This window comes from Artemia franciscana, chromosome 16 (genome assembly GCF_032884065.1).
Source record: "Artemia franciscana chromosome 16, ASM3288406v1, whole genome shotgun sequence".
Lineage (NCBI taxonomy): Eukaryota > Metazoa > Arthropoda > Branchiopoda > Anostraca > Artemiidae > Artemia > Artemia franciscana.
In genome coordinates this window covers 13,087,592-13,112,189 of record NC_088878.1, presented here as the reverse complement: position 1 = coordinate 13,112,189, position 24,598 = coordinate 13,087,592, and the positions used below count along the sequence as shown (strand labels likewise).

The following is a 24,598-nucleotide window of genomic DNA, read 5'->3' as shown; positions in this document are numbered from 1 at the left end:
CTGGCCCCCAACCCCCCATTGCACTTCCTGGCTGAAGCGCCAAGAAACGGAGATCAGCACCGCCGGTACGGACTGTAAAGTCTAATGCCGTATCCTTTACCTTTACCTTTTACCTTTTATCGATCAAATGTCATAGTTTTTAACCCCTCAAACTTCAAGAAGGGGTTTAAACTTCAAAAGTATCAGGAAGAATGTCTTTAAAAACACAACAGATTTCCTTGAAGGTGATCTCAAAATACTTCATGCGAATCAAACAAACTTTATAATCTATCTCGTGATATTTAATAATTCTATTATTTTTAAAATGTGTTATGTATAAAATCTAGCGCTTTATTAATTTTCCCTAAAACATGAGCCCTACAGTATATATGTTGTTGCTCATAAAATTCCAGTACATACTCGCTAAGACTACGTTGCTTTGCCTATTAATTGTTTCCTATGTAATTGACGTTAAAGTAATTTCTAGTCGTTTAGAATTTTTATCTTTTCAGTTTATTTTCACTTTATTGTGGTCTCCTTGTCTAAATGCCCTGCAACTTTCAAGTAAATTGGGAAATTTGTTGGACACTTTTGCGTCAGGAATTGTCAATTTCTTGCAACCATTTTTTTAAACTTATTTCTGCCTTCATTTGCTGGACAAAATACTCATTTGCTCTATGCCTTAGTCTACATGCCTAGTAAATAGAAGCCAGCTGGATAAAACAGGATTTCACATACAAATGTCTTAGCCCTCTCATCACTTCTCCAATAAATGAACATAAAACTTAAAGCCCCCTTTCACTACCCTCCCTAATCGTCCCTAAGATCTATAGATTTACTATTTTTATAGCCTGGCTGCACATAATTCCTTGATTTACCCTGTTGCTTTACCGTGAAAAAAGACCCACAGGGAGGCATAACGCAAAGACTTTTAGCCACATCAGAGACAAACATTGGTTTTAGACACCCCCGTCACAAGTTTGAAGTCTCCTTATACCACCCCAACACCTCCTAAATCTTCCCAAGCTGTTTCTGAGATATTGGAGATATCTTATTTTGATAAACTGGGCTGAGGATGGGGTTCTTTGATTTACCTTGTATTTTCACCGTGCATATATTCCAAGTTCCACAGAGGCCCATGGCGCAAAATGTTAGAAGGATCGGCGACAAAAAATCCCCCTCACCTCTCCCTTAAAGTCGAAGTTTGAGGCCCACTTGGCCTCACCATTGTTCCCTCAAAGTTTAACCCCAGTCCTATAGGTCATTTACGAGCAACCTGTTTTTATAATGTGGGCCAACGTTGTGTCTTTCGATTTTCCACGCCATTTATTAGTGAATAGAGTTTGAGTCCCATAGGTGCTTATTGTTCAGACCATTTTAGGTGGATTGGAGACAGAATGTATTACTTCCCCCCCCCTACGAACCTCTTAAGTCAAAGTCTGGGTTCCGATTAACTTCCCCCCATCACTACCTGAAAGTTCCATCTCCTTCCCTCAAGCCTTTCCCGAAATATTGCAGATATGTTGTTTTAGGTAATCCGGATACTAAAATACAGGGTGGCGTACATAATGTCTTTTGAATTACTCATGCGCGTGTGTTGTTTCAGGATTATAAGTTCTGGAAACTCTAAGAAATCTTGGTTTAGTGAACGGATCCTAAGACTTCCAGGTTGAGAGGACAATCAAGAACAAAATTCCCGTCTTTTCTACTAAAATATATCATTGAACAATGGGTAATTTACATAAATTTGGGCCATTGCTTCTGGCTGTGCGTGGCTTATATCGACTCCGTTGGCATAATTTTTAGGCTTTTGACATTTCTGAATAAAATGGGTATCTCAAATCTCGGTTTGATGCCATGGAGTGAGGGGGGACTACGGGCTGCCCGGGTTCATCAAAGGGCATGGGAGGTGGTAATTTTTCTTCTAGTCACTTAGGCTCTTGAAAAGTGCACTAAAACTTTCTATTTCAGAAATTCCTATATTTGATCTTGCCTCCGTGGCACTTAACACGTGAATATACCAATTGCGCAATCCTCTGGTCTATGTAGAGAAGACCGAGAGTGAGAAGACAAATTGCCGCAAAGACCGAGTCAATAAACCTACAATTTGTTAGTCATAGTGGTTATAAATTTATGGCCTTATACTTACAAGTCTGGGACCCCTTATTGGGAAAAAAAGACTCGTCTTTTTAACAGTGTGTGTTTTTGAGTTGCATCCATCATTCATTCAGGATGACTCCGAATACAAAACCTTCCAACGAATGATGTCATCCACGCTTTTAAGGAAGCAATACCTCTTGTAACTGCTAAATTACTTATGCTATGACGCAATTCCGTGCATTAAAGCCGCTATGATTTTGCTCGAAATTATGAGGGACTATTCACTTATTTTCGCTATACTTTAATCTGTTATAGACAAAATATAGTGATTAAGAGTTAAACCTAACTTTAAAATCCGATTCAAAATTTCGTAAAAAAACAACCTAATGACAGAAAAAGTATTCAGGTTGCAACATAGGCAACGGAATCACGGATGCCATTTGAGAAGGCAGTGAAGGCACGCGCCTCTCTCCCGCGTTTCTGCTAATAGGGCAGTCAGACTGGACACCTCAAATTCAAAGTAATAGATATGGAACATAAGCTGTGGCAGGGCCGTTGTAACCGTTTTGGTCTTGGCAGATAGTTACAGAATGTTTTTTTTTTTAGGATTAAAGGGCTTCGAAAGTGAGCTCTCCTGTGAATATAAAGTGAATGTTACGAGCCCCATCTGCATATCCAAAAGCGCCAACCTTTGTCACTGAGTAAAAAGCTAGTTCTTGTATATTTTTTTTTCGTTGATTATGAATTCGAGTAATCAATTAAATAGAAAAGTTGACGGTTCTTAATAAATTGGACTAAACCCATAGGCTGCATATATTTCCTAAAATATAAGTTGTTTTAATTTCCACTTGTTTCCCAATTTCAGCGAAATCCTTGATGTTTCAGTCATTGAACTTCTTACCTAATTTGCTCTCCAGTTTCCTTCTCTCGGCAGAGTCTAGTATATGGGATGACTTTTGTACTTCATTAAACAAAAAAACAAGTTTTTTTTAACTGAAAGTAAGGATCGATATTAAAACTTAAAACGAACAGAAATTACTCCGTATATGAAAGGGACTGTTCCCTCCTCAACGCCCCGCTCTTTACGCTAAAGTTTGACTCTTTCTCTCAGCTCTACTTTTTAAAACAGTAAGAAACTTTACTTTCAGTTAAAAGTTTTACGTTCAGTATTTACGTTCAGTTTACTTTCAGTTCTCGCTCCTTACTTTCAGTTAAAAAGCAAGTTTTTTTTAAATTTAATCCCTGAAAAGAGTGTTCCTCGATCTCCGTGCACTTTCAAGGAGAAAGATTGATTACCCCCTCCCCTTCTGCAACAATGTTGTGAAATCTTTTCATAAAAAAACTGATCATATATAATTCGCTATGTAAGCGATAATCCTTGAATAATGTCACCGAGTTACCATGCACTCCATGATGTCTGTTCTAAGTTGTCCTAAGCACAAAAGATGTATCACAAGAAACCCAAGTTATGGTAATGGTAACTTTAATGAAATTATCTCCTCACCGTAGCTACGTCTGATTTTCACATTAATTCTAAATAATTTATAAGTAAAGTAAGAACTTTTACCAGAAATAGCTTTGATTGTCCCTTTAGTTGCGAAGTCCCAAGAGTTATTTAAGAGACTTTCAATTTGCAATAAAAATAGTGTATGTTATAAAAGTTTTTTGGTTCTTATTAATTATAGAAATACACCCAAGAAGGGAAGTTCGATTAATACTAATGAAATATACCAAAATATGATGAAAATATAATGCTTTAGAAACAAAATTATGGAAACTACCAAAATGAATTATGGAAAGCAGGCTGCGCAGAACGCATTATATTAAGTACTTAACCTAAACTAGCCCCTAACCACCTCTATGTATCAAAAAATTTAAAGTATACCTACGTCGTAATTTTTCTCACTCAAAATAAGCAAGTCATAACCGATTGTCGAGAGGCAAACCAGTTTGTGTCAGATCTTGTAGAGCGAAGTTCTTGAGTGTTACATATTATTAACAAGTACCATATTTTTTTTTCTTATCCGAAAAAAAAGGAGAAAACTAAATTAACCTTACATGTCTAGGAAAATAGTAGAATTATATACAATTTTATCTCTTAAACTGGTAATGGTTTTAGGGGAGGGTCAGAGGGGGCACATGCCACGGGTGCTGAAATTTTAGGGTGAAAAATAAGGTAGAGGACGCGGTTTAAACAATAATAATTGATAAATTAATGAAAAAATAAAATAGTTAAATAACAGTAAGTAAAATACTTAAATCAAATTAATTAAATAATAGGTAAAAATTTGGTTAATTTTTCGCCTGAGAATTTTGTGGGATAGGGGGGGGGGGGGTGCTAATCAAGATTTGATCCGGACGTAAGAGTTGCCGGAACCGCCACTGTCTTGAACTAAAAAAAATTGTCCATTTACCGGAGAATAAATTACAATTTATTCTTCTTATCACCCGGATAGGTTATGTAGCTAATCCTTGGCTACAAAAAAAGGTTTGCTAGTTTGTATTATTTTTTGCACTCATTTCTCATCACAGTTTGGTCTATAATGTCAAATAACGCTAATTTGAAAGAAAAAACCCCTACAAATCTGAAAATTGAATCTATATGAGGAAGGGGAGGGGGGGGCTAGTATGCAATCAAGCTGGAAATAACTCTGAAAATTAAATAAGTTTTAATTTTTTAAGGTACTCATCTCTTATCATCACCACACTCAAAAAGTGAAGTTATATTAATCCTAGAGAAATATACCCAAGTATGATGAAAATAAAATACTATAGTAACACAATTACGGAAAGTACAACAGAGAATTATGGAAATTAGGCCCCCACAGAACGCATTATATTAAATGGTTTCTAATCTAAGCTAACCTAACCAAATCAAAGGTTGTAGGTGTCTACCCCACCCCACAGGAAATTACGTAAGGGTTGCCAGAACCGTCACTATCTTGTACTCTAAATTTTTTTTTTCGGAGAATACATTACCAGAGAGTCAATTACAATTAACAATTACCAGTTAACAATTAATAATTACAATTAACAATTAACAATTCAATTACCAGAGAGTCAAATTACAATAGTGCGAAGTTTTACTTTTGTGATGAGTGGGGATTGATGAAGAAAAATTGAACATTAGTTTTTGCTTTCACTACTTTGGTTGTGTTTATTTTGTTTTTTATAGCCTAGTTTTCCGGCATTATCTTTGCTAAGACATGAAAAAAAATTAAACTATGAGGCTGAGTATTAATTAATCAAGTGGATTTATTCAACGTGAGATTGGTATTTTGGTGTACTGAGAATGCTATGTTATATGTCAGCCAATCAGGAAGCATTATGGAGAATCTGATGGTTCAAATCAAGGCTAGCTGAATGTTATCAGTAAAATGCCATTGTGCATGGGCCTATAGTCTGTCAAACATAAAAGGGATATTTGGTGTCAATTAATAGCAAAAAAGTGTCAAATTAATGACACTTAAAAAAGTGTCAATTAATAGCAAAAAAATATCAAATTGAAAATGAAGCTGCCTTGTAAAACGTCTAGTGAAAGTTATCACGAATATTAAGTCAGCTAGAAAAATATTTGAAAATTTGACTCGCTAATATCTTAGCCAACTTTTTCAATAAATTGGCATTATTAATTGTGTCTCTTTATGATTCTGCGATGATCCCTAAGCTGCTATTCAGTTTATGAAGTTGTTAATCTACGAAGTAAATAATACAGTGAAATGCATGGGTCGTACTAAACCCATGAAGGTAATAATTTAAATTTGTCATAGAACTGCTAGCCAGAAACACTTCCACTACCAGGCAGCGGCGCTTTGAAAGACTAGCTAAATCTTTCTAGTTTGCAAATAGCCTACCACTCTAAAGTTTTGTGATTTTGCTAGTCGCGAATATCAATGAAAAGCGAAACCGGCTTCGCTAGACAGTTCGCAAATACCGCCCTACCATTCCTAAGTGCAGACGCTATCAAAAACAAAAAAGTGAAAATAAGTGAAACGCGACGACATTAGAGCGTCTATGGGTTTGGCTAGTAGAAAACTGCAAACGACACTTTTATTTGTAATATTCCAAAGCTGGAGCCAATTTTCCAAAATCAAAAGAAAATGACAGTGAAAATCGAAAAAAGCGATCCATGTATTACCATAAAGGCAAAGATATGCTAAAGAAAACCGACCTCTTTCTCTGGATACTTGTATTATACAGGCTTATCCTAGTTTTGACAAGCTTTTTTGCAGAAATTAAATTTCAGCTTGGGTCAAACTGAGGCCTTGGGAGGGAAACTTTTGTCTGAAGGGGACAGTTGCCCTCTCTCCATAGCAAATTACGCTCCTGCCTCTATCCCCTTGGAATAAAATTTTCTTGGAAAATTAACTCGGAAATTTTTCTCTTAGTAGACAATTTTTCACCTTACTCTATTGTTAAAGCCCTTTCCTTTGAGACTATGGGGGGTCCTGCCATCCTCAAAGGCATAGTTACTACCTTTCAACGATGGTGAATAGAATGATGAAAATAGAAGTGAATGGATAAAAATTTTGATCAGAGACATATGGGGAAAAGGGGCATTGTAGGGTGGCTAGTTGCCCTCTTAAAAGTGACTTGCCTTTATTTGCTTTTTTGACTTTCATTTACATGATAAACAAAAATATAAACTATAAAAGATATAAATCACTACGCTAAGGAAAACTAAAAAAGGGCACCATAACTTTTTATTTCTATTGTAATGAGCCCTGTAATGATCTTGAAGGACCACTTGTTCGATATGCTCACTCCTGGAAAAAAAAAACGAAAAAAAACAACAAATAAACACGAATTTGTGATCTTTCGTCAGGCAAATTTTTTTTTTTAATTTCACATTTTTGTAGATAGGTAGGAATTTGAAACTTCTGCAACAAAATTCTTTGATGTGCCGAATCTGATTCTATGATTTTCATTAAGATCGTTTAACTTTTTAGGCGTGTTCCGCCCTTTTTTTTGAAAATTAGGCATATTTTCTCAAGCTCGCACCTTTGACGGGTAACATTAAACTTAATGGGTTTATATATTTGGAATCAGCATAAAAAGCCAATTCTCTTGATGTATCTGTTGTTGACAAAATTCTGTTTTCTAGAGTCTTGGCTACTATTGGGCCGAGTCGTTCCTTACTTACAGTTCGTTATTACGAACTGTTTGGTTTGAATAAGAATTGTTTTAATGAGACACTGAGTGACACCTCAAGTGTAGCGATTGAATAGCCGATCTATTAAGTATTGGTATATCTAACATAAAGTCGTTAAAACCTGAATACTAATTTTCAGGAACGGCTATTGGGTATGGACCTTCAGGGTATGGACCTTCAGGACTGTGCCTTCCTTCCCAAAATCTTAAGACTCTCCCTCCCCCATAGTTTTTTTCTCTGAAATATATTTTATCATTTGTTTTGTGTTTTTGGAACCGTTGATTTAGTGAGTACCGCAAATATATTCCATCCACATGCCTATGGCCAATATAAATAAATATCATTTAATGTGCAATAGCATCAAAATCTTGTGAGGGATCTAAGCCGCACAGTCCCTTTTTCTTGCCAACTCACCAGCAACCGATTAATCTTTGTTTCAGGTCAGTCTTGGTTCCATTGACTGTCAAGTCCGACAACCATTTGAATATCCACATATCACCGGATCATAAATAGTTTTATAGTGGCTGGTTATTGATTATCTTTGAAAAATATAAACATTAATTTACTTACGTCATGTGAAAAGCACGTGTTCTCTTTTTCAAGTTTTATTTTTGGTCAGTCGATTTTGAGCTCGAGTGGATAATGCATCTCCCAGGCCTCTAGCCTTGTTTTTAATGCCAGATGAGCTTTGTGATCTTTGACATGTGGAAGCTGAATCTCACGCGTTATTATCTTAATTAAATGGTGAGTTTTTCTCATTACATTTTTTTTTCGCTTGAATCTCTTATAAATTTTAGATTTAGCCCGTTACTCATCGCCAAATAAATTCATCTGATGGTCTAGCATTCGTTCTTGTAATTTTTGAGAATAAGATCAATTTAAACAAATTGGGTCCAGCGTTGCAATCTGTTAAAAGAGCTTCTTAAATAAAAGTTGCATTTTTGTCACTACGAATTTTTCACTGACTGTTTTTTTCTCAAAATTTTAAAATACTTTGGAAATAGCCAGTTTCCCGTCGCTAGATATGTTCATCCTTGGCTGTCGTTTATTTTTGTAATTTTGGAAACGGAAATAAGTTGAACTTGGTCTAGGCCGATATTATTTTATTATTATGAAAAGAGAAATCACCAGTGCAACAGCACAAAAACATAAAAAAAAGAGGAAGAAGGAGAAAAGGAAGACTGTTTTCCTACATTAGTGATTAATATTGATCAGCACTTGAATGAGGCCTTAACCCTACTCATCCATACAATCGCATAGGTCAAACAGCATAGCCATACACAATCATAATCACTCTGGGTTAGTTTTCAATTTTAACTGTTTCGAACTCCTTCGTGATTTCTAGTTGAAAAAAAAAATGTTAAATCAATTTGAAAAGCTGAGCTCCTCCTTGAAAAGCAGGACTGGTTGAACGCGGGGATGTGTAAAACTAGTTTAAAATTTGCTTAGCTAAACCCCATTTCTGGCTCAGGAAATTAATATCGAAAAATATACACTAAGGTAAAAAGCAGACAAAGATTAGAAAGGGAAAGACAGATCAGAAAAAGTTCATATACAGTTCATGACAGGTTAGTTCATTGTTAGTAATAGTAGCAATTGCAGCAACAGTAGTTTCAACTTAATAGCCCTAACCTTTCTGAGATATTTAAGACAGGCCTGTGCGATTTCGACAAAAGGGACATACATAATATTTTTCACAACCCGGATGCATGTTTTGTCTTTTGATTTAGTTTAACATTCCCCTTAGCAGTGTCTGAAAGGTTGAGATGGGTCATTTTGACAACCTGGATGCACTTAGTATCTTTTGATTTAGTATAATACCACCCTTAACCTTCTCTAAAGATTTCAGCTTAATAACCTTTGTAGTTCCGGTGATAATACACATACGCTCTTTTGACCACCTGGATGCAGATAATGCCTTTTGATTTATTTGCAACACCGGTCAGTATTCCCTGAAATTTTCAGCTTTAGCCCTTTCTGAGATATTGCAGATAAGCCCCTTTGACAACCTGGTTGCCCTTAATTTTTTTTATTTAGTTCAATAGCAGTAACAGTAGCAATTGTAGTAGCAATTGCAGCTGCAGTGGCAGTCAAAATCGAAGTAGTAGTAGTAGTAGTTGCATTCGCTAGTAGCTGCAGTAGTGGTCGCAAATAGTCACATTAGCAGGTTGTCCTCATCTCAGTCGCAGTCTTAAGTAGTCGTATCGTAGTCGCAATCAAAGTTGCCGTTGAAATACTAGTAGTACAGAGGTGGTTTTAGGGGGGATATGCACAAAATTCAAATAAGTAATTTAACGGTTACAATCATTTTTCAATTCATAAGATTTATTTAAAAAATATTTTTTATTAAAACATATTATTAAAATAAGCAAATTGGATCCGAAATTTTAATTTTTCCCCCATTTTCACCACTCCTTGGAAATAAGAGTAAATAGACCGAGTTTAATTAATTCTAATTTTTTTTATATTTTCTATTAAAACATGTTTGTATTTATAAACTCTCAAGTTAATATCCTTAGCCGTTTCTAAGATATTGAAGATACGCCCTTGGATAACCTGGACTTATGCAGTGTCTTTTAATTTATTTCAACGTTCATTGAAGTTTCAAATGTTATCTTTAGCAGACCCACCCAGTGGGTCCTTTTCGGACCCACCCAGGATAGAGAATTTTCCCGTTCCCAATAATAAATCCTATATGTGACAATGGTCAAATTGCATAATTTATAGCCATTGCCCCGGGGGACTATGGGGGCATATCATCCTCGGAGGAATGGTCAATTGAGCTTTTGACTATTCTGGACAGGATAACTATCTCAAAAAAGTGATCAATGCTGAGGGGGAGTATCATAAAAGGGTAAAGTGAACGGTAATTGGATGCCATCCTATCGTTCTTCAATGTCCTCCTCAATGTACCCTGAAAGCATCAAAATAATACCCTTTGGCGTTCCTGAAAAATTGCATATACGCCCTTTTTAATAACCTGGACGCACATAGTATATTTTGATTTAGTCCAATACCCCCTTAGCATTCCCTGAAGTTTTACCGTAATACCCTTATCCTTTTTGGACCTACCCAGGCCCAGGATCATAAATTCCCCCTTTTCCAATCATAAATCCTATGACTTAAGCAACGGTAAATTACATAATTTACAACCCTTGTCCCAGGGGCTGTGAGGGGTCGTAGGATTTCTACTGAAAGTATGGAGCAACATTGACTTTTAAAACGAAAAAAAATTATTTGGTATATAAGGGGGACTGCCCCCTCCTCAATACTCTTCTCTTCAGGCTAAAGTTTTTAAGAACTTTAAAAAAAGATTATGGATCTAATTACACGCCTTTGTTGCAGAAATCGTTCTTAAGGAATTGCGAAAAAGTTTGAACTTTAGCGTAAAGAGCGGGGTATTGAGAAAGGGGCAGCCTCCTTCATATACGAAATAACGTATGTTCGTTCTAGGTTTTAATGTTGCTCCTTACTTTCAGTAGGGAAAACTTGTTTTTATTTAGGTTTTGATCGTTTTTCAAATAAACCTAGGAAATACGCCTCCCTCCATGGAACCTCCCCCCCGAAGAGTTCCTTCATAGAAAGTTCCTTCCAGGTGGAATTCTTCCACCGGGAAATTACCCTCAGACAATTCCATGCTCGCTGGAAATTCCTCCCAGGAAATTTCTTGCTTACAAATCCGCCTGAAAAATACTCCTTAGCAGGGCCAAATTTAAAGCTTTGACGTTTCTAGGCCCAAGCGTTTTTGCCGCTCTATTTTTGTGAGATTTTCGGGTAAGCCCTAAAAAGTTCTGGATAGTAGAAGCACTGAACAGAACACAACTGATGAGCCAAACGTACTGAAAGAGAAAGGTGATATCGACTCTCAGCTGCCATTCTTGGGAGACACCTGACAGTTTTTAAGTGGCCAAGGAATTCCTGTGTTGTTTTGAAATCATTTTTTTTGTGAATAAGCAGCATGGTATCAACCACTATAACAAAAAATCACAGCAGTCCAGTTTTTGTTAAGAAGATATCACTCAGTGATAATATATTGCGCCCCCTGGGAATATGCACCCTAGGACAGGGCCTAGTGCGTGTATTAGTAAGTCCTGGCCTGCTCCCTAGTATACTTTCATTTAACGATTAAATAAAAAAAACAAGTTTTTTTTTAAAATGAAAGTAAGGAGCAACATTAAAACTTAAAACGAACAGAAATTACTCCGTATATGAAAGAGGCTTTTCCTCCTCAACGCCTCGCTCTTTACGTTAAAGTCTGACTCTTTCTCTTAACCCTATTTTTAAAAAAGTAAGAAACTACTAAAAAGTAAGAAACGCTACGTAAAAATACCCAAAGAGAATTCCAACTTGGCTGAAAATTTTCCCCAGACACTTCTTCCAAATTGCCTCAACGTATAAAATAGGGTCGCAAACGAGAAAGTAGGACAAGTAAAACAAAATCGTACACAAATTCTGGCAAATTCCTTCCCTGTAAAATTTCCCCTGGAAAGTTCACCCCTGAAAACTACCGTCCAAATGGGAAATTGACCCCGTAGAAAATCAATCACCAGTAAATCCCCCCTGAACAATGTCGGTATACTTCCCTATAACTATAACTATGTTATCTATATATATAAAAATAAGTTGTCTGTCTGTGGATGTGTGGATGGATGTGTGGATGGATGTGTCAGGTGACGTCACCTGAAAAAACTGGATTAGGTGACGTCAAAACTGAAAAAACTAAAAAAAGGCAAAAACTACAAAAAAAACTAAAAACTAATAAAAAAAATAAAAAAGCTAAAAAACTAAAAAAACTATAAAGGTAAAAACCAATAAAAAACTAAAAAAAAAACTGAAAAAACTAAAAAAAGGCAAAAACTACAAAAAAAAACTAAAAACTAATAAAAAAAGTAAAAAAGCTAAAAAACTAAAAAAACTAAAAAAACTAAAAAAAGGTAAAAAACTAAAAAAAATAAAAAATAAAAAAAAACTAAAAAAAAGGAAAAAACTGAAAAATAAGCTAAAATAAAGGTAAAAACCAATAAAAAACTAAAAAAAAAAAGGAAAAAACTAATAAATGACGACACTCAAAGAGAAAGCGACCAGGACAAAAAACTAAAAAAAAAGGCAAAAACTACAAAAAAACTAAAAACTAATAAAAAAAATAAAAAAGCTAAAAAACTAAAAAAACTAAAAAAAGGTAAAAAACTAAAAAAACTAAAAACAAAAAAAAAACTAAAAAAGGAAAAAAATAAAAGAACTAAAAAAGAAAAAAATAAATGACGACACTCAAAGAGAAAGCGACCAGGACAAAAGGAATGTTCGATTAGCAATCAACAAAGCACCGGGACACAGGGAGTATAAATGACGACCAGGACACAAGTAAAAAAAAAAATTAACAAAACTAAAAAGAAGGTAAAAACTACAAAAAAACTAAAAAGAAAAAAAAACTAAAAACTAATAAAAAAACTAAAAAATCTAAAAATCTAAATAAACTAAAAAAGAAAAAAAAAGGAAAAAAATAAAGGTGAAAAACAAAACTAAAAAACGAATGTATATACAGACCGGTACACCGGGATACAAATGACGACCGGGACACAGGGAATATAAATAACGACCAGGACACAGGGACACAACTACAACGGGGACACCGGGGGTAACAGGGGGATATAAATGACGACCGGGACAAAAAAACTAAAAAGAAATAAAAACTAAAAACTAATAAAAAAAACTAAAAAATCTAAAAATCTAAATAAGCTAAAAAAGAAAAAAAAAGGAAAAAAATAAAGGAGAAAAACAAAACTAAAAAACGAATGTATATACAGACCGGGACACCGGGATACAAATGATGACCGGGACCCGGGACACAGGGAATATAAATGACGACCGGGACACAGGGACACAACTACAACGGGGACACCGGGGGAAACAGGGGGATAACCTGACAATCTATTTATATGCAAAGACAATGGGACAGCAAAGAATGTTGTATATTCGCAAGTTTTACGTAGTTAAAACCATATATATATATATATATCTATATTCACAGGTGGGACATAGGGACACAACTACAATGGCGCGTAACTATTATGGCGCGTAACGACTTACGCGCGCGGGGGGGCTTGGGGGGGGCGCGAAGCGCCCCCACCAACTAGGTGTTGGGGTGGCGCGAAGCGCCACCCCAACAGCTAGTATACTATAAAAAATACTATGTGTAAACAACGGGTAAACTTCATAACTTGCGACCCTTCCTCCAGTGTTTCTGGAGGGTCATGCCATCTCCAAAGACATAGTTACTGTACCTCAACTATACTCAACAAAATTCAATTCAATTTAATTTATTTATAGCCCGTCTTTTATAGAAAGAGGGCGAAACGCCCTTAAGATGGAGTAATAAAAAAAAAGAAGTTATAAATAAATACGAATCAAATCAACACCAAGAGACAATCAAATAAATAATGCAGACCTAGGATGAGGTGCTATCGACATAGAAGAACGAAAATCATGTAGCCTTTTATCAATAACACATAACATGAAGTAGGCACATAACAATAACACGAAACTAGGCAGAATTTATTAATTAAGTTACTATTTCTAGTCCAAAAAGGGTAACTGAGAAGGAATTTAGCATAACGAAAAAATACTCTACGAACAGATAGTTTCTGAGGTTCACTAAAACTGTCAAACCGGACAAAGAGAAAGGAGATGAGGTACAACTAGGGTATTATAAAATTTTGCGAGATTTAATTCATCTATGTGTTTAGTATTAGATACCACTGAAGCATAAGCAATTCTTTATGCATAAGCATAAGCAGTCTTTTCTTCAGATTTTTAAGGGATAATTTCACAGTTTCTTTCATATGTTTTTCCAAGAAGCATTCCAAGGTGAACTAATTTTGAAAAAGGGGGACTTGAGCATTAGCTAAAGATAAAAAATAGGGTCATTTGTCTCTTTAGAACTGAAAGCTACAACAGCAAATGGCTATCTCAAAGTCTTGTTCTGACGACTTCTAGGAAAAAAGGGCATAGGAGGGGGACTAGATGCCCTCCTTTTTTTGGTTACAAAAAGGACACTAGAACTTTTAATTTCTGATCGAATGAACACCAGCTCTTCTACATAAATTGGCTCTGGAAAAATAATACCCAATGATGTCTTGAAGCCTTGTGGCTCTTTACTTTAGGCAACGCTAAAGTGTTGCCTATGATATATCAGGCGATCGACCACCTCATCAGCCAACAAAGCTAAAGTTTTACTTATTGTTTCTCAGTCCTTCAAGAATGATTCAGTTCAAATGCTAAATGTTTTAAAAGCAATCGGCAAATAAAACTCTTGTAATTATCAACTGACTACGTATCTTTCCCTCTAAAAAGCCCTTGGAAAAGCACTGGTCAAACTTTACCGTAAATAGTGTGAGGAGGGAGTGGTTGAAAGGGCTGTCTGCCCTCTTATATAAGTTATGTTCGTTATTAGTTCTGTCACCAGTCTTTACTTCTGTCTGGAAAATCTTTTATTTATTTATTCATTACAGCGCCAAAACAATATAATTTGGTAATTTTTCTTTTCTTTTTTCTTCCTAAACAGTTTGAAACTTGCACCAGTAAGTCCATGGACCAAGGAGATTCTAATGCACAAAATAGAAAATTAGGCTGGGGTAAAGCCCCCGACTTCTTGATCTGGTCGGATTTAAACTATTCTTTGTATGTTCTTTCGAGAAGAGGTCCCATAGCCCAAGAAAATTGAAAAAGTATTGTTTGTAAAAATGAATTTTTTATCAGCCAAGACAAAGAATTTATGCCACACAAAAACAACTCAAAAGGTTTGCGCATCAAATAGGCTTGAAAATTACATCCATGAGTCTTTAGGCCTAGTAGACGCAATGCAGAAAACTCAACTTGAAGTTAAGTTGGGCTACATAGATTTGTGACGTCTGGAAATGGGCCCAAAATCGATTTCGATTCTGTTCCTTTTAACGTTACATTTACAAAAAGAAAAGTACTAAAACATATTTTGTCCCCAGAAAAGCGTGAATGAGGCTCTAACCAGTACAGGGTCTGAGGGGCCGGTAGCTCCACAACTATTTACCGTAATTTCTCTTCGTTTTAAGCTTCGTTTATTGATCCATCTGTTGTTTTTACTTTTTTCTGTTTGCTTTAGGTTTCATGGGTTCATTCAAAGTAGTTTCTATTCGTTTGACCTGTTGTATGCCTTCATTTTTTATTTTAATAAAATTCTTTACTTTCCTCTCAAAAAGTTTTTTTTTGTTTATATCAGTAAAGGAAGCAAAGAAATCCTTTTTTGGTTTTCTTGTGTTATTAAATATTGTCTGACTTTATACTATTTCCTTTTTTTTTTGGGGGGGGGGGTCAGACTTTTTCAGTCACCTTCCAGTGTAACTATTAAAATAGTTTATTTCTACGTTTCAGATAAGTTATTGGGTTCGAATCTCGTTCGAAATGTTGCAAAATACTCATGTTGCAATCTCAGACACTGAATTAGTGACAGAAGACATGAAGATTCGTATCGAATCGAAACTTTATGGAAGTGTAACCAGGTAAGAATTTTTTTGAGAAAACCTTTTACTAGTGTTTCTACTCTAAAGGTATTGTGACTGGTTTGTCGGGCAAGATCAAAACAATTCTCTCCATTTAGCAAATCTTTAACGACTGTTTTTTGAAGTTTCTGTATTTTATGAAAATGAATAGTAAATAGTGAGTCTTGAACGAAGATAAATAAAAAAGTAGATATTTAGCTAGCAGATGTTCGCAATGTATGCAGCAAGGACGGTTACCATTTATGATGCATATAATTGTAAACACCCCTTTTTGTAGAGAGTGCTGATGCTTTTCTGACGGCTGATGTCTGTAGTCTGACGGCTGACGGCTGATGTGTTTTCGCAAACGAAGCAATAAATAAAGAATATTATAGGAGCAGTTAAAAGGGTAGGCCGGGTAATAAGTTAGCTCCCATCCCTTATGCATTTTTATTCAAGAAGACCAGTTTAAATTTAAATACTGAATATTTGAAATATGTTTTTTGATAATCTCAATACGTTGCACCTTCATGAAGGATGTTCAGTATGTTAGCTCCTAATTTTTTAGAACCATCATCAAGTTCTGACCTTGGTTTTTGTCCCTGTTCTAGTCAGTTCATTTCAGAAAAAAACTTGAGCTGTGTGGGAAAATATTGTACATTTATGCATGAACATAGATAATTCCTCCCATGTACGCATGGAGACTGGGGAACTCCTCCTACGCCTCCAAAAAATTGATCTGAATGGCCCTGCCCAATGGGAATTCAAAATCTCCGCGTATATTGTAGTTGTTTTGTTTTTGGGCTCCCAACCCCTTGTGCTTCAATATCCACCTTACATTTTATAGAAAATGTGGGTAGTTTTTGTGGTTACTGAATTTGGCTATTATCAGTGGTGGTGCCATCTACTATAGACGGTATTTGTTATTAAAAAGGCACTGTCTGCAAATTTGTGGGTCATAAAGGTCTGCCATATTTGGAGATCTGATTAGTAATTAACGTCGTCCAAATGATTTTGGTACTTGTGTTTTCTATAAGTTTTAATCATTTTAGATAATAGTAAAATAGATGAACTCACCAAACGGAGTCGAAGATAAGGCCACAAAAGCCTATTGTCCCCCCCCCCCAGAAAAAAGCCTAACCAACCTTTTGGGGACGAGAGGTTGGTTTCCCCATCCTTGCCATACCCCTTACCAACTGTCGAATATTAGTCTCGAAAACAATGTCATCCAGCTGAACATCTACTTTATGAAGTGTCTCCAGCCGGTATCTATCCCGACCAGACATACTTCTGTTATTAATAGATTACTACTTGTTTCCTTTCCATATATTTTGGAAAATTGGGAAACCAGGTCTTCCAATTCGATTGAGATGGTTTCTAGAATTCCCAGCTCCTATATTGGATATGACAACTATTCGAATTTTGGACCTTTTTAGTGGAAAAAGATGTTTAATCAATGTGGAGTTAAACTTCAGAATTATTGTGTTGCAAGAGCAACACTTCGGTTTGTCGTTTTTTTTTCTGGCACCCCGATTTCACTAGAAAGTGGTGAGGGTTTAACCTCTGCGGGTTTTTACGGAGAGTGTGGACCTTAGGCCGTGACTGATGAATATGACTTTGCATTTTGGAAAGCTTCGTAGAACTCTTGGGCCAACTCTTGGGCCAAAAAGGATGGTTTTTGCTTGTCCTTGAGCCAGAGCCTATAGTGTGTGAAATGACTTGGAGTTTTATAGCCTATGTCAGAGACAATTATCTGAAGTTATGTAGTCAAGCTTTCGTTTCCTCAAACCATGTTTCTACTTTTGATTGGAAAGCTCCGTTCTAGCAGGTAAACAGGCTAAAGTCAACATTTCAACTAAGTTTATCATTCGGTTTTTTGCACTTGGGATTGCGGTAGAGAAATGGTATCAGATGCGCCTCTTAAACTTTAAAAGTTTTCACATTGTTAAAGAAATTAGAGTTTATCCTTTACTCCTTTCTAACTGATGACATTACAAGCTTGGCCTACGGCAAAAAAGTCAACTTTTGAACTAAGACAGACAGTTTTTCTTTCGACGGCAGTCGATAATTCTTGATGAGCTGACCAAAGTATATGTCGTCCATTTTTTGGTAGAAAAATTCATTCACGAGATATACCAGTTTGAAAGTTTAAAGGAGTTGACAACTTCAGTAGTAAGGTACACACTGAAACCAAAAATAGGCCGATACCAATTATGAGACATGTAGGAGAATCTTAAGCAACAGTTGACTGTTAGCTCATAAACGTCTTCTGCAATGAGGGATTCGCAACTTTTGCTTGTTGGTGTACCTATTATTTGTTTCCGGTGTAATTGATGGTGAGAGCAATTTGGTTCCAGTGTTAAGACATGTAGGAGACTTGTAAGTAATAATCGGCTGTTAGGCTACAATCATCTTCAGCGATGAGGGGTTTGCAACTTTTTCTAGTTTTAATGAGAGGTTTGCAACTTTTCCTAGTTGGTATACCTAGTATTTATTTTAAGATCCTTAAAGATTAACAACTTCAGCATTTAATCTAAGCGAGGAAAAAAAACAAGGGTTTTGCTTCCTAACTCTCGAAACACTTTACTTGGCAGTTGAAAATTCACCCGAGCAGTAACTTGTTATGTCTTCATTCATACCAGGGGCATTATTGTGTTATTTTTGTTAAGCAGTGCAATCTCTTGCTTAATGCTTTTACCTATGGTACAATATTATCCTTGGGTATCTGCAGTTCCCACACTTGAGGAGTAGTGAGTTACCTGCATCCACATGGCTATTTGTTTTCACACTCAGAATTTGCTGTCTCTGATCCGTTGGTCAACAATCTTTAGTATGACAGCACTTTGTACTGCTTCTTCTTCTAGAAATTTTTATATAGGTTGGAGTTCTACTCATAGCTCTGTGGATGCCGTGTCAGTTCAGTAGTATGCTGATCTGATCATTAGGAGGCACCCCTTTGAACCTTTGTTAAAAGGGTCAACTATGTTTCAATTTTAGTCGAGTTGACACAGACCACCACGTGAACGACAATATTGATCGAACTGTTGTGTTGTATAGATACATAGTCTTGTTTGGTGCCAAGACATAGCTTTTCCCCACCATTTGCGGATATTGGCGACGGGATGCTTAGCTATCCTTCCTTTATAGGCACAGTGACCTTTGCAACACAATTGTCGATCAATTATGGTACTCAGGTATTCCATCTGTTTTTAGTGATGTCAGATGACCCCCAGTGCTTGATCTAGGTGCCATATAAATTGTTGTACAGTTGATTTTGCTGTCTTTGATCCTTTGGTCAGCAATCTTTTGTATGACAGCACTTTGCTCCCACACTTGAGGAGTAGTGAGTTACCTGCGTCCACGTGGCTATTAGTCTTATAATAAAAAACTTTCTAATTCTCCTTTCTTTTCCGTAAAGAGAAGGAGGAGAATCCCCTTCATATACGTAATAGTTTCTGTTTGTTTTAATTTTCAATGTTGCTTTTCACTTTAAGTTGAAAATTTTTGTTTGCTCATTCTAAGAAATGCCAGTAAAATGATTTTTGCAGAAGATCCCCGGAATTTGCAAAGACAAAGTAAAATTCAATTTTGAGTTCTTAATTGTTTTTCCAAAGGACAGACCTTTTGACCTTTCGATTGAGGACTCAAGCTATTCTACTCGCGCTATCAATTCTATTGAATCGATTGATTCCCCTATCCATGAGAAGTGGTTGGGAGAAAAGAGGAAGGAGAGATGATACAATGTTTATTCGTTGATCGTAATTTATCTTCGCTTCAATTTTAAATTGTTCGGTGGCTTTATTTCTGCTCGTCTTAGGTTTTATTATGGTTCTTTACTTTGTAAAACTTTTTGGAACTATTTTAAATTAATCAATGTGTACGACCTAAGATTTACTTGGTTACAGCGTCTCTTCACGTCTGTAATTAGTACCCACCGGGTTTGGAGGATGCGCTTAGGTACATGACCGGTTTTAGTCATCTCTGACTAGTAAAAAAAAAAGAAAAAAAAGAAAAAAAAAACTCTCAGTAATTTATTATTTTTTTTGCAAGTCAGCCAGTTTATCGAAATTTAATTGTAAAGGACAAAAGAGACGTTTTGGGGTATGTAGTAGGGACTGATAAGACCAGGCAAATTTAAATTTTGCTACGAACTAAGGGAGTCGTTGTGGATACACTAGAACTCTTTTGGGCTCTTTCAGTGTCTTTCCCTCTGGCGGTCTTCTCATGGCATTTGGTATCTACTAAGTGACATATAGCGATCGTAAATTCGGTCGGTCTGTCTGACGTTCTGTCTGTTGGTCTGTCTGTTTCTGTTTTACTACTTTAAGCACTTCGAGGTAAGTTAGGATGATGAAATTCGGCAGGCGTATCAGGAACCCGACCAAACTAAATTATAAATTGTTGTTTCACAGATTCGACCATCTGGGGGGCTGTGGGAGGACGGTTAAATCGAAAAAATATTAAAAAAATGAGATATTTTTAACTTACAAACGGGTGACCAGATCTTAATAAAATTTCATGTTTGGAAGGATATCGGGTCTCAGAGCTTTTATTTTAAATCCCTACCGGATCTAGTGACATTGGGGGGGGGGGTTGGAGGGGGAACCTAAAATCTTGGAAAACGCTTAGAGTGGAGGGATCGGGATGAAACTTGGTGGAAAAAATAAGTACCAGTGCTAGATTCGTGATTGACATCACCGGAAAGGATCTGCTCTCTTTGGGGTAGTTGGGAGGGGGGTGTTATTTCTGAAAAATTAGAAAAAATGAGGTATTTTTAACTTACGAACGGGTGATTGGATCTCAATGCAATTTGATATTTAGAAGGATATCATGTCTCAAAGGTCTTATTTTAAATCCCTACCAGATCTGGTGACATTAGGGGGGGTTGGGGGGTGGGAACCTAAAATCTTGGAAAACGTTTAGAGTGGAGGGATCGGGATGAAACTTGGTGGGAAAAATGAGAAAATGTCCTAGATAAGTGACAGACATAGTCGGAACGTATTTGCTCTATTTTGGGGTGTTAGGGGGGGAAGGGTTCATTCTGAAAAATTAGAAAAAATGACGTATTTTTAACTTACGAAGGAGTGATCGGATCTGCATGAAACATCATATTTAGAAGGCCATCGTAACTCAGATCTCTTATTTTAAATCCCAACCAGATCCAGTGCCATTAGGGGGGGGGGAAAGCTTAGGAACTACTTAAAGCGGAGAGAGATGAGATTGTTCAGGATGAAACTGGGTGGGAAGAATAAAAACAAGTTAAAGATACGGGACTGACACAACCGAACCGGATCTGCTCTTTTTCGTAGAGTTAAGGGGGGGGGAGGGAATAATTCGGAAAAATTAGAAAAATAAGGCATTTGTAACTTACGAACGGGTGATCAGACCTTAATGTAATTTGATATGTAGAAGGATCTTGTGCTTTAGAGCTCTTATTTTAAATTCCGACCAGAACCTGTGACGTTGGGGGGAGTTGAGGGGGAAACCGGAATTTTTGGAAAACGTGAAAATTGGGGTATCTTTCTTTTCCAAATAGGTTATCGGATTTTAATAAAACTTGATATATACAAGAATCTTATTTCTCAGACGCACCATTTTTTACTCGAATTGGATCCGGGGACATAGGGGGCTGGATGGAGGAAACAGAAATCTTGGAAAACGCTTAGAGTCGAGAGATTGGGGTGAAACTTCATAGGAAAATAAGCACAAGTTCTAGATACGTGATTGACATAATTGGAACGTATCCGTTCTCTTTGGAGGAGCTGGGGGTTGTTAATTTGAATTTTTTTTGAAAAATTGAGGTTTTTTAACTCTGTAACGGGTGACCGGATCTTAATGAAATTTGATATTTAGAAGGAACTCATGTCTCAGACCTCTTTTTTCAAATCCCAACCAGATCTGTTGACATTGGGGGAGTTGGAGGGGGAAGCCAGAAATCTTGATAAACGCTTAGAGTGGAGGATGAAGCTTGGTAGGTAGAATTAGCAAATGTCGTAGATACGTGATTGAAGTAACCGTGCTTGGACGTGCCGTATTTTGTACCGTTCTGGCGGTGCTTGGACGATGAAAATTGGCAGGCATGTCAGGGAGCTGCACAAATTGACTTGATAAAGTCATTTTCCCTGATTCGACCATCTGGGGGGCTGAAGAGAGAGGAAAAATTAGAAAAAAATGAGGTATTTATAACTTCCGAGTGGGTGGTCTTAATGAATCTTAAAGGATCTTAATGAATTTTGATATTTAGAAGGACATCGTGACTCAGAGCTCTTATTTTAAATTCCGACTGGCATTAAGCCTCTGATTTTCCTTTTAAATCAGTCTATTGATTCTTAGAATTTTGTTAGAGCTCATACCGTATGAGTTCTTGGCTCTTCTGCCTCGTCACAAGTGTCATATTAGCTCTTAGATCTTGTTTTTTTTTTTGTCCATAGGTTCAATGTTATTACGAAACCGGATAAAGTTGCGGATTTATTGAATTTGGTTTACAAAATGTTCAAGCTGAGGTACTAAACGCGATAAATCCTAGATAAAGAAACTGCAAGTGGAATCGAGGCCTGTACAGGATATCTGAAGAGCTCTTAATATAATACCCGTGGCCTAGTCAAGAATGGGTCAAGGAAAGAAATTCCACAACCATTATGATGACTGACATTATGACAACCAATATGACAACCATTAATGGTGTACTTACACCATTTGATGACTGCTTCCTTGGGTACCCTAATCAAATAAAATTGAGATTGGTACCAGTAAAAAGGAATGAAATTGATCGATAACACTAAAATGAGACCAGAAATTTCGTTTCTGAATGGAAAAGTTTAAAATAAATTGAATTAGGATTTGTCATCTGCTTCTTAAGAATTCATAAATATTTCTACATGCAGTCGTTAAACGCAGTCGTTCTCATCTACTTAATGATAATGAATTAGATCCAAACAGCCAGAATTTTATAAGGGTCAAACAGTTTTTCTGGGGAGAAGGTAACGCAGAAAACACAATAAAATTCGTTTTCTAGCCCACGTTCCCCCAGCTGTTGTCAGCTTTGAGTGGTTTAATATAAAAATCTAAACTGGAATAACGTTCTTATGTACAACATGTATCTGATGTATCAGATGTATCTGATATCTTGTATACCTGTTACAAGTGAGTCGACTTCATGAAGGCCAAAATTAAACTGAAATATTGAGATGAATGCACGTAGCTTGCTTTAACAGTTGTTATTGTTGGTAATGGAACTGTCACTTTTGTTGGCAATAATATTGTTATTGTGTAACTTACTTTAAGTGCGTGCTGTGAAGAAAATCCCACATACTCTCTATGAGAAAAAACACTGACTATTGGCTCACAATTTGTTGGAACTTGTTATCTTATTAGTAATTAGATAAAGCATAGTACTTAACTGCACTATTATAAGCCGAAGTATTAGTTTACTTAGATGGATCATACTAAGAATTGCCAGTAGAATGATTTGTTGCAAGAGATCCCAGGAATTTGCGAAGACGAAGTAAAATTCATTTTTCAGTTTTTAGTTTTTTTCCGAAGGGCAGGCCTTTTGAGCTTTCGAATGAGGAAGGGGACTTGAGATATTCTACTCGTGATATCGCTTTGTTGAACCGATTGACCCTCCCATCCATACGAATTGTTTGCGGGGAAAGAGGCAGGGAGAATTGATGCATCGTTTATGGTTTCGTTTATTCATTGATCGTAATTTATGTTTGCTTTAATTTTAAATTGTTAGATGACTTTATTTCTGCTCGTCTTAGGTTTTATTATTGTTGTTTGCTTACTTCGGGAAACTTTTTTTGGAACTCTTTTTTAGATTAATCAATGTCTACGACCTAAGATTTACTGGGATGCGGCGTCTCTTAACGCCTGTAATTAGTACCCGTGTTTGGAAGATGCGCTTAGGTACGTGACCGATTTTAGGGATCTCTGACTTGTAAAAAAGAAGAAAATTACTCTCAGTAATATATTGTTTTTTGGCAAGTCAACCAGTTTATCGAAATACAGTTGTAAGCAACGAAATAAACATTTTTAGGGTATGTGATATGGACTGAAAAGATAAGGCAAATTTTAGTTTTTGCTACGAGCTAAGGGGACTCTTGTGGATACGCTAGAACTCTTTTGGACTCTTTCAGTTTCTTTCTCTGTGGTGGTCTTGTTTGTGTGTCCCTAGGTTCAATGTTGTTACGAAACTGAATTACCGGGGCATTTTCACTTTGTGGAAATCCGTCCGGATTTAGCAATACGTGTTGAGATTCCGTCGGTTTTCGTGCTTGAAACACTTTCTATATTTCCACAACGATTTGGCGAAATCAGGATGGATTCTTGGCTAGGTTTTTAAATGAATAAAACCATGACTATGGAACATCAAAATGTTTGTTTTTTCAGATTGAATATCTTTCTGTTTTTGTCTTCTGTGCCTCCTTTGCAGTATAGGCTATGGGCTAAAGCGAGAGTCAAATTAGCCAATATTCTTATTTTAGAACATGTCCTAATTCACGCTGATCAATTTGTTCGGAACCCTTGTCTTAAAATTTAGCGTTTTCTGGGCCATCGTTCGAAAAGATACGAACGGATTTCCGAAGCATTTCCGCAATTTGTAAAGGAACCGTAAGTGTTGCGGATTTATGAATCTGGGTAACAAAATATTCAAGCTGAGGTACTAAACGCGATAGATCGTAGAGAAAGAAACTGGAAGTGGACATGAGGCCTGTACAGGATGTCTGAAGAGCTGTTCGTGTGATATCCGTGGCTTAGTCAAGAATTGGGTTAAGGAAATAAATTCCAGAATCTCTGCTAACACCCCTTGATGACCACTTGTCCGGGTGCACAAATCAAATAAAAGTTGATACAA

At 36.4% G+C, this 24,598-nt stretch overlaps 1 protein-coding gene across 3 annotated transcripts in view; it reads left to right on the top strand.

The window, feature by feature from the left end:
• Window positions 1–24,598, top strand: part of LOC136037094 (uncharacterized) — a 138,678-nt gene that overhangs the window by 14,151 nt on the left and 99,929 nt on the right. Inside the window, exons 2-3 of one of the 3 annotated variants that reach the window (XM_065719545.1) lie at window positions 7,672–7,975; window positions 15,635–15,762. In XM_065719545.1, the coding sequence (XP_065575617.1) occupies window positions 7,973–7,975; window positions 15,635–15,762 (131 nt within the window). In that variant the 5' untranslated portion in view covers window positions 7,672–7,972. Of the gene's footprint in view, window positions 1–7,671; window positions 7,976–15,634; window positions 15,763–23,170; window positions 23,246–24,598 lie in introns of those variants that run through there. The other 2 variants (XM_065719548.1, XM_065719546.1) reach the window with 2 other exon arrangements.